General features: G+C 27.7%; 2 protein-coding genes across 3 annotated transcripts in view; both read left to right on the forward strand.

Annotated features, from left to right (window-relative positions):
• The first annotated feature begins 7,301 nt into the window (after nt 1-7,301).
• LOC107457349 (Methionyl-tRNA synthetase, mitochondrial) overlaps nt 7,302-10,102 on the forward strand; it is a 23,747-nt gene continuing 20,946 nt past the window's right edge. Inside the window, exons 1-2 of one of the 2 annotated variants that reach the window (XM_021145548.3) lie at nt 7,302-7,408; nt 9,409-9,500. In XM_021145548.3, the coding sequence (XP_021001207.2) occupies nt 9,419-9,500 (82 nt within the window). In that variant the 5' untranslated portion in view covers nt 7,302-7,408; nt 9,409-9,418. Of the gene's footprint in view, nt 7,904-9,408; nt 9,501-10,102 lie in introns of both variants that reach the window. The other variant, XM_021145547.3, reaches the window with a different exon arrangement.
• Nucleotides 7,450-7,875, forward strand: LOC107457344 (INO80 complex subunit C). Its single transcript, XM_016075486.1, has one exon. It carries the CDS (start codon nt 7,450-7,452, stop codon nt 7,873-7,875), a length of 426 nt encoding a protein of 141 aa, XP_015930972.1.

A 10,102-nucleotide genomic window follows, 5' to 3' on the forward strand; every position in this document is an offset into this window, starting at 1 on the left:
TATATATATATATATATATATACAAATGCTTTTTTAAATACAGCAAAATAACTTTACTGACAAAATATACAGCATTAATTACACTTACAGGAGTAAATATTGTATAAAAATGCTATTTAATTTAAGAAAAATGCTCCATCCACGTACATTTCCTTACTAATGAACACATTCAGAATGGGAATTTTATGCAAATAATGACATTTATAATTCAAAAAATTGAATTACCTAAACATTTTAATTATAAAATTTACAAAGTACATAATGAAAATAAAATTTTAAATACCCCGCTTTTCAAGTAAATTAAAAAAAGATTATTCTTTTTTCTTTTTTTTATCGGACTGAAAACAAAAAAATGAAGTCTGGGAGGACTCACTATACAGTATCACAGTCTACACAATTTAAATCTATTCAACTGAAACATATTATAAAATTATCGAACTCCATCGTAAAAGAAAGTTTTTTTTTTAATTATTCATTGAAGGTGTCATGAAGACAAATTTACATATCGATGGAAAAACTCACTTAAAAACTCGCTAAAGTTCACTTAAAAAGTGAAGAAAATTAGAAATATATGAAAAAGTGAGTATTAAAACGAAGGATAATACAAACCAATATTATTTATAATTTCTTTTTCAAAAAATGAAATACTCACAAAAATTAAGCGTCTGTCACCTTTAAAAAATATATTAACATATAGCCCAAAACACGCGATGCAACAAAATTATAACTGCCATACTGATTTTTTTTCTAAAAAAATAATTGTGCAAATGTTTATTTTTTTCATGATTCAACTTAAAACGATATTTTACATTAATTATTTTTTTCCATATGTTTAATATGGACGCATAAGATAAATACTGACATTCTAAATGTCGGCAAATACTTCATAGTGTATGCGATATTTGAAAGAAACATCAAGAAAACGTAAAATATGAAACTTCACCAATTGTGAACAGAATATGATCGATATTTCATATTTTAAAAGATTTCTTAGTATATGGCAACCATTTGCATAGAAAAATGGAAAAAGATGAACAATATATAAAAATGCATACAGTTGTAAACATTTTTGTATTTCATCGGGGAATAGACAAGATTTCGGAGGAAGAAGTTGTTTACTCTTGAGTCCCTGAACAATTTCTCAAAGTGATGTTCAAACCCTTTAAATAGTGATGGAGAAAAGAAATTTAAAAATACAAATGTTTTTTTTTTAATTAGTTTGCTTTTGAGAAAGATTTACCACTTCCCAAACACGCGTTTATTATTAAATTAGACATTTGATGCCAAAAAAAAAAATTTCAAAAAAAAGTTCAAAAAAAGTTTTTTTTCCATTAAAACTAGATTTTTGTTTTGTAAAATTGGTGCTACTTTTTGATTTCTTTGAGAATGATATAAATCATTGCAGGTTACATCAAAGTAAGAAAAACACATGTTAAGTTACTTGATTTAAATCATAAAATTACAAAAACCTCTTCTCTAGTTTTTTTTCGTTTTTTTTCTCGAAGAATAGAAAAATTTAATACATTTTTAAACCAAAAATATTTTTTGTTCCGTGCAAATGTGATTTGATGCAAAAATAGCCACAAACGAAATAAAAGAGGATCTGAAATAATTTTTAACAAATATTTAAAAATTGAAACATGAATTTTAATTAAATATTTTTATAATATACTCCTGACTGCCTCCAAAGTACAGTTCAAAATTTTCCCATCACAATTGGATATTTTACATTTGGTCCATACTTTTTGATTTAGAGTAAATCCTTATTAACAGTATTTTTTTAAAAATTCTCTTAATTTGTCAAATTAGGAACATTGCACTTGACGCACAGACCAGTTTCTAACAATCAAATGCACATAAAAATGCATTCTTTATATATAGCCGAGTTCGAACTATTGAACCTGTTTGCATGTATGCCAAGCTCACAACGAGGACTAATATCAAAATCACCAACTTTATAAACGACGTTGCACAGCCTTCTTTTTATTTGCTTTATTAAATCGTGTGAAATAAGGAAAACAAAACTTGATGAATAAAAACTATTATTTTGTTTCCCATAAATTCAGAGATTAAATTCAATTTTATTTAAAGTTTTATTGGTATTATCTTTCTAAAAATGAGTCAGAAAGTGTATACGAAATAAATAAAAATTACTTGTCATTGCACGCAAAACGTTTATATACAAACGATTGCTAAAAATTACTATTTACACTATATAATTTTGTATAATTTGACTCAAAAAATTTCGCTTAAAGTATAAGAAAGATTTTGACTGAGAAATCTATGATAAACGCAATCATTTAAGAAAAGAATTTTATTTTGCATCTATTATAAATTAATCTTACTTAAATTTATAAACATTTATTTCAAATTCTTCAATTTAAATTGTAATGCAATAATGAATTTTAAAGAATATTAAAATAGTAATTATGGATAATAATACTTATTATATATTAAGCTTTTCAAAACTTAGTCAAATGTATCAGACATGGTACAAAACATATATTTTTTTTTTTTAAATTGACAATAAAAATTGAGCTTACCAATTAATATTCCATATCATTTAATTCTGAACTATTGGTAATACAAATTATTATATCATCCCCAGTCCACACATTTTCATTAAATTCAACCATTTGAAAAAATTCTTCTACTTTTATGACATGATCGATGGCGCATTTCAAATTCTCGGTCACAATGCAATCTAAGCGTTCTTGAGCTAATATTTTTACGTCAGAAAATTTAAAGGTTTTACTTTTCCCTCGCAACGTATCCTTACCCTGTTCGCATTTAAAGAAACTGATGAAAGAATAATAAATATTGTTTCTTGCAGACGATTTTCTTCTACAGCGAAATAAAAGTAAAAATTATTTATCTCGCATTTGATTTGCAACGTCATACAACATTCGTTTTTTAGGAGCGAGTTATCCTTATTTATCAAAATATGACGCCAAATCAAGGATCCCAGTAAGAATTAAAAAACTATAACCCATTTTTAATAATTCTATGATGTACATATCGTAAAACATAGTTCTAATTTAATTTATGACTAACGTGTTTATCTTTTGAAAGCTTATATACAGTTTTAAAAGCATATGTGTATAATTTGATAACGAAATACGAGAGAACTATATGCAAGCACGGAACATTATTTAAATCCTGCTGTTGTTAAATCCAATGATCTCTTCTTAACTTTCAATGCAGTATAGATACAAAATTTTGTGTGAATTGCGTATAAGTGTATACGTCATATGACCGTATTTGTACATTTTTTAGTGACACAGACTAAAAGAGAAAATAACTCTTTAAAGACAAAATCGAATATGATATTATTTTAAAAAAGTTTATTGAAAAAAATTTGTCCTTAAATCTTGATTCGTGATTTCAATGCTTGCACGCACCCTCAAGCGGGGAGGATATTTTCAGGTTGCTATTTATTAAGTTTTCATTTAGTTCTATTTTGTCTTCAATTCACTGTGAATTAAATGAATTTCGCATTGATTACTTCGTTTCAATGAATAAATGTTATTTCAGAACTTGCAGAACTGTAATACTTGTAGAATGTTGTTCTTCTTCAAAGAATAGTATATATCTCTGAATCTATATAATTCGGAAAAACAACAATAAAGAATCATCCGAATTACTTGAAATAGTATCATTTTTGTTGATAATTAATAAATTTTAATTGTTTCCTTGGTAAGGATTTTGAATGATTAGTTTCATATAGAATTCAGCTATTCTGTTTTTAAGTTACATATGGAAATTCATATCGAGATCTTACAATTATAAAATTTTATTGTGTAGTATGTCATCTTAAAGTAATGAAGGGATAATCTACGTATATATTACTTGAGAATGAAATTTTCAAACGAAGAACATTCAATTTTGGAATTCTCCGGATTTATAAAGCCGGTAAGTATTATGATTTCTTATAATAAAAAATTTACTTGTAAATAATTTTATTTCTCATTTGATGATATTTCTCTACAGAATGGTTTTCTACGTCTGATTAAGAATGAAAAACAACATGAAAGTTTTTTATTTGAATATGAGGAATTTTCAGAATCGTTTTAGTTTTCTTTTTTTATCGCAAGCATTCTTTATTTTACGATTTTTAGTCTATAAATAATGATTTTCAAATGAAACTTTAAATTTCTTCATTAAAACTTGTCAAAAAAACTTTTTTGCAAAATTAAATGATATAACATTATGAATTTCTGTACACTTCTTGCATATTTTAATGTTTTATTTTATAATTTTATAACCGTCGTTGAACAGCCGACCCAATTTTTGGGTTTACGACTGCTAATGTTCAACTTCGTAGCCTTGTAATTTTGAACCCAACCCAGAAGACAAGGGATCTCAGAATCAAGTGTTGGGAGAAATTTGCTTTCGTAGGACTTTTTGATGGAACTAACCCGCATTTGCGTTACATGGAGATGAAGACTACGAGAACCTCCCACGGTTAGCCTGACGGCAAAGGGACTCTAACCCATGATCCGTCTACCACTGAGGATATTTCACGTCGGCACATATTTTAATGTTTGAAGTAATATGATTCAGAAAAGTATGAAATGTAAAGTTTGAATAGGCCTTTTATAATAGACAATTAAATTTAGTAAAGCGATTTCGCAGGCATTAGGTTTTAACCTTAATAAAATACTTTTTTTTTCTGTTCATTTACAAATATTTTTCCAATATATTTTGGATGTTTCGTTTCTAAAAAAAGATATTCTTTTTTTTCTTTTCGCTTGCATAAAACAGAATATCAAGCATTTTTCTATTTTAAATTTACTAAGCCACAATGAAGAAGGAACGCTACAATACTACACAGAAGACATTTGCAGTCCAATTGATAATCGTGTTATTCTGCTAGCAGTCATTCGTCTCAAATAACAATTCCCCGTATAGGTCATTGCGTTAGAGAATAGTCACAAAAATATAATTTTTAAAATAGTTCGAGTCTATTTGTTTATCAATTTATTATTATTTTATTTATTTATTATTATTTTACTTACTTGTTATTATTTTATTTATTTATTATTATTTTACTTATTTGTTATTATTTTATTTATTTATTATTATTGTTTTATTTATCATTATTTCATTTAATTATTATAATTATTTTTTGCATTCTCAATAAAAGAAAAGTAGTCATTTCAAAAAGAGAGAATAAAATAAATCATTTATAAATTAAAAAACTATTCAAATTTTCAGAGATTTTTACGTCATTTTTAAAAAGTATACATATATCTTAACCTCTACTTGCGGAACTTTCGTGAAATTGGGAAAATCATATTTAGATTACATAGAAATAAAAGAAATTTATATAGAAAATAGACTTTTTTAAATAGTCGATTGAACTATTGAAGTTCTATGCACTGAAAAAGTCTCTGTGTATAGTAAGTTACAACCATTTTTGCTGTTAAGGTAAACTAAATAGATTTTAAAATACAAAATTGTAGTTATCGAGCAAAAAATTCTAGAAAATTGACAAAAAAACAATTGTTGGAAGGAATTATTGCAAAAAACACTATTAAAAATGAGCTTGTTTCTTGAACAAATTAGGTTTGTGAAAAGAATAATCAGAAGCAGAAAGACATACCTGAAATGTGAACACTTCATTTGTTTCATAAATTATAGCAATAGAAAAAATTGAGCGTTTCCATCTTTACAATAAATGACGCAAAAAAAAGTGTTTTCATTTTAAGTAAATTATGTTTCTCATAATATTTTTATAATTATTCTTAAAATACACCAAAATGTCAAACGTTTATTTTACATATTTGAGGGAGGAAAAAAACCTACTTTTTTGAAAGAAGAACGTTAATTTGTTGTGTTTTTAAACATGAAAAGCAAATTCGAATAAAAAAGGAAAAGGACACACTTGAATTAACTGAACAAACCTGCCTCCTGTGGAATGGGACAGAGTTAAAGGATGCATTTATGCTTGTATTTTAAAATTATAAAATATTCCCTCTTTTTTTTAAAAAAAAATAATAAAAAATTTTTTTTTAGTTAAAAGTATTCAAGTCTCATTAAAATTAATTAAATTTCGGAAACATTTCTTTGCTAAATTTGCTTAATTTTTTTTAAATAGCATCAATTTCTTTTCTGATATAAAGTGGATTTTAAGAATTTTTTTTAAAATTTTTATGCGACCGAATTTATTTAAAGCTGAATTCAGATGAAAAAATAGCTGAAATGCCAATATGCATACAGATTCACACACGGTTTTAAAAAAATCTTTGCAGAAAGAAACAAAAACGAATATCAGACTGAAAACGTCATATGGCAGACAGTATTAAATTTTAATTTTTTTTTTTTTCTTTTTGCAATACTGGATATTATTGAAACTGGTTTCACATAAATGAATAAAGAAAATATTTTCCGAAAATTCCGCAGATTTATAGCATCATCATCTGTAACATCACTATTTACAAAATATCAAAAGAAAAATGCTGTAAATCTACATTATTTTAAAGTTGCAACAAGTTGTTGTTTGAACATCTTTTTTTCTACATTATATAATTCCAAAATTGGATAATTCTTTAACGACGAACTTGAACCAATTGTTACAAATAAACATGCGTCTGTTTATATGGTTACATATGACCAATATTATGTGATTTTTAATTGTGTTTTGCACCATGGGATTAATTTGAAACTGGCTTTATATGAAAAAGTGAAATAATTTTACTAAAATTTAATTTTCCTTTCCTTTTATGTTATGAATTTAATTTGAACTATTATTTATGAGTATCACATTGGTGGAAACTATTTACCTTCGAAAAACTCGCCAATCGTATTCTTGTTCGCCGACGAAAAAATCGCAACCTGTGGGAATGGCCTTTTTCAAGACCATTGTTTTGATAAAAAAAATCGCGAAACTTCACTTGCTAAAAAAACTATACACGAATTCGGAGCTGCGAACGAGAATCTGATTGGCGAATTTTTCGGGGGTACATTTAATTCATTAATCAGATTCTCAAATGTCCTGCATTCTCAGCTGTCTCAGATTTCCTGCATTTGCATGCTTCAATTTTTCATACAGTGTGAATGGCCCTGAAAGTACAGTTATGCCTAGAAACTGGTGGAGAATTCTCACTGGGTGAAATTCACATGTGCGATCGCATGCATGCGCTTTTTCTGCTTTCTTGAGCTTGCATCTAACCATGAATGCTAAAGCATCTAACTCTTAAACACTCACAAGTGTGTTTTGGATGATCGGATACACTGTGTGAAAATTCGCGCACCAATTTCTCGCTCGCATCTATGAATTCGCAACTGTGATTTAGGCAGAAAGTGAAAATCGTTCCTTAAAAAATGGATTCCAACTGAGCTGTTGAAGATTTCATTTTCTGTATTAACTGTAACTTCGACAACTTAATACCCAGCATGAAAAAATGTAAACAAATTTTTTTTTCATGATAAATAATTTTATTACAAATGGGAAAGAAGAAACGTTCTAGTGATAGTTCTTTGAACAGCGAAGTTATAAGTTCTTCCTCTAAAGACGTGTCTTCTAGCCGTTCTGAATTAGATAACATTCCTGAAAATATCCACATTTTTAAAAATCCTAAGTTTGTTCTTGCCAAAGCTGCCGGAAAGAAAAATCGTGTCTGGAAATCCTTGCGCCAGATAGCTTCTGCAGAAAAAGCTCTTTCTCGAGCTGTTACTTATTCAAGCATTGATTCACCCGTTTCTCTAAAACCACCTAAAAAGTACTCTGATATTAGTGGATTCGAAGCTAAATACACTGATCCACAAACTAAAATGCGATTTTCTAATGCTGCAGAATTTCAAATTATTCGGTCACTTCAGCCAGAAACTGTAAATAACTACCTATCTCTTCGTAAAGCAAACTTAATGTGATTTAGACGTGTTTAGTTTTCGTATCTAGGTAATTGATTTCTAACCTAATTAACTTTTGACTTTGTAGGCATCTACTTTGTGATACAATTTGTAATTTAAAAATGATGGCTCAAGTAATTACAATATTACTTATTTCAAATTATGTAAAATATGGGTTTTTCTCAAGTAACATCTAAATATTCTTCTGAAAAGATAAAATTTAGGTGAAACTAAATTAAGATGAGATACAGACTTATGCTTCAAATGTTTTCCTTTATCAATAAGTGGTGCGAAAACCTGAAATTTATAGGGAGACTAGGGATATTAACATATCGTGATCTGCCACGCAACTACAATTGCCAAAATGATTTTAAATGGGGAAGTTTTTTTAAAAAAAAACTTGTAGAAGTTTGCCCAGGGGTGATACGTATCACGATACGAAAATCTCACTGAGTGACTTATTTAATTAATATGTTTCATATTAAATGTATTTGAATATGGCAAAATATTCCTTATTTTTTGTCTTAGGTGGTCTATTTTGTCAAGATGAGTAACATTTTTGGGAATATTTCTGTATTGTGATCTGTCATGCCAACTAATATTGCCAACTAGATTTTGAACTTGCAAATTTAAAAAAGAAAAAAAAGCATGTAGATGTTTGCCCCGGGGTGGCTGCAATTTTTATCTTTCTAATTTGTCCATTTATCTGATGTGTTTTTTAGTTTCTCGTGGGCCACTGCCCAGAAGTTGCCAAGACTTGGCGATCACTATATGGAAATCTCCCCCAAATTATTGTGCAAGATTTAAAAACTTATTTACAAAAAAAAAAAAATTTACATTGTAATGGTATGAAAAAACTTGTTATCAATTATTTCCTTACACAGTGGAGACTAAATATTCAGTTATGTTATTTGTCTATATTTTTACTGAATTCCGTTTTTTTTTTAGCAGTGCTTCAGTATTGTTTCGTGTAGTCATGCCATAATATCTCAGAATATGCTAAAAATTTGTATCTTTGTAAATTCAGTAGGTATTTATTATCTAATTAAGTCTGATGTTACTCATGCAGATTATAGAAATATATTTCATTTTCTCTATTCCCAAACTTAACTTCTATAAGTTGCAATCAACTTCTTAAACGATTGCTAAATTTTTAATTATCATTTTTTAAATTTTCTCTGTGAGACAAATAGAATTTTTTTCAAATATTTACTTTTTTGCCCTGTTAAGGCCAGAATGGAAAGATTTCCATTATCATTAATACCACAAAATAATTACCAAATTTTGGTAAAAATATACAGTGGTAGGCGAGAAACTAAAAATCACAAAAAAAAAGACTTAATAGAAGGAGACCAACTCATAGCCATCCTCTTGCAAACCACTGCATTTTTTTTTATATTTTTGCTAGTTATAAAATCCTGTATCATTTTACACCTTTGCACACAGTTAGTAAACACTTTGGGTTTTATTTTATAATTTATTTGTCTCTAGATTTACTACTTTAAACCCATTTTAAGATTATTCTTTAATTGTACTTTTATATTTCATTTTTAGATTCTTTGAAATGTCTATTTCTCAGTTAACTAGAGTCTTAACAAGATCACATCATTATTTTGTTTCTACTCCAATATTTTATGTAAATGGTGGTAAATATGTTTTTGTTTTACCTAAATATTTGAACTATATGTACTATACTTTTTCGTTTTAATACTCTTGAACTGAACTAAGACTTAGAATTTGTGTGTACATATATTATCTTCACTGTGTGAAATCTGGCATTCTGTAGAGTGACTAATGACTAAATGTTAAATTATTATACTACAGTGGAGCATCATTTATACGACGTTTTAGTGTGGTCCCAAATCATTCCTGTTTTTTCTAATGTAAAAATATATCGTTTATACGACGCACAGAATCGGTTATACGGCGGTTTTTAGATTTTGTTCATGTTTATTAAATTTTTTATTTTTTCTTGTTTATTTTAAAAAAAAGGGCGGTATTTGCCAAAATGAATGATACAAAAAAGGGTGCCAACAAGAATGCTTGGATGACGACCGTAATTTTTACTAGATGACTGAAAAAACTAGACAATGTTATGAAGAGGGAAAAACGAAAAATTTTGCTATTCATCGACCAATGCCCAGCGCACCCATCGATACTAATTATTTTGGAAAATGTAAAAGCTCTCTTTTTTCCTGCAAATTGCACAAGTGCGCTTCAGCCATTAGATTTGGCCGTGATTAGAAAT

The sequence above is a fragment of the Parasteatoda tepidariorum genome, chromosome 7 (assembly GCF_043381705.1).
Source record: "Parasteatoda tepidariorum isolate YZ-2023 chromosome 7, CAS_Ptep_4.0, whole genome shotgun sequence".
Classification (NCBI taxonomy): Eukaryota; Metazoa; Arthropoda; class Arachnida; order Araneae; family Theridiidae; genus Parasteatoda; species Parasteatoda tepidariorum.

Bases quoted from the DNA above. Each gene is read 5' to 3' on its own strand.
- LOC107457344 (XM_016075486.1), top strand. From the start codon at position 7,450: ATGGGAAAGAAGAAACGTTCTAGTGATAGTTCTTTGAACAGCGAAGTT.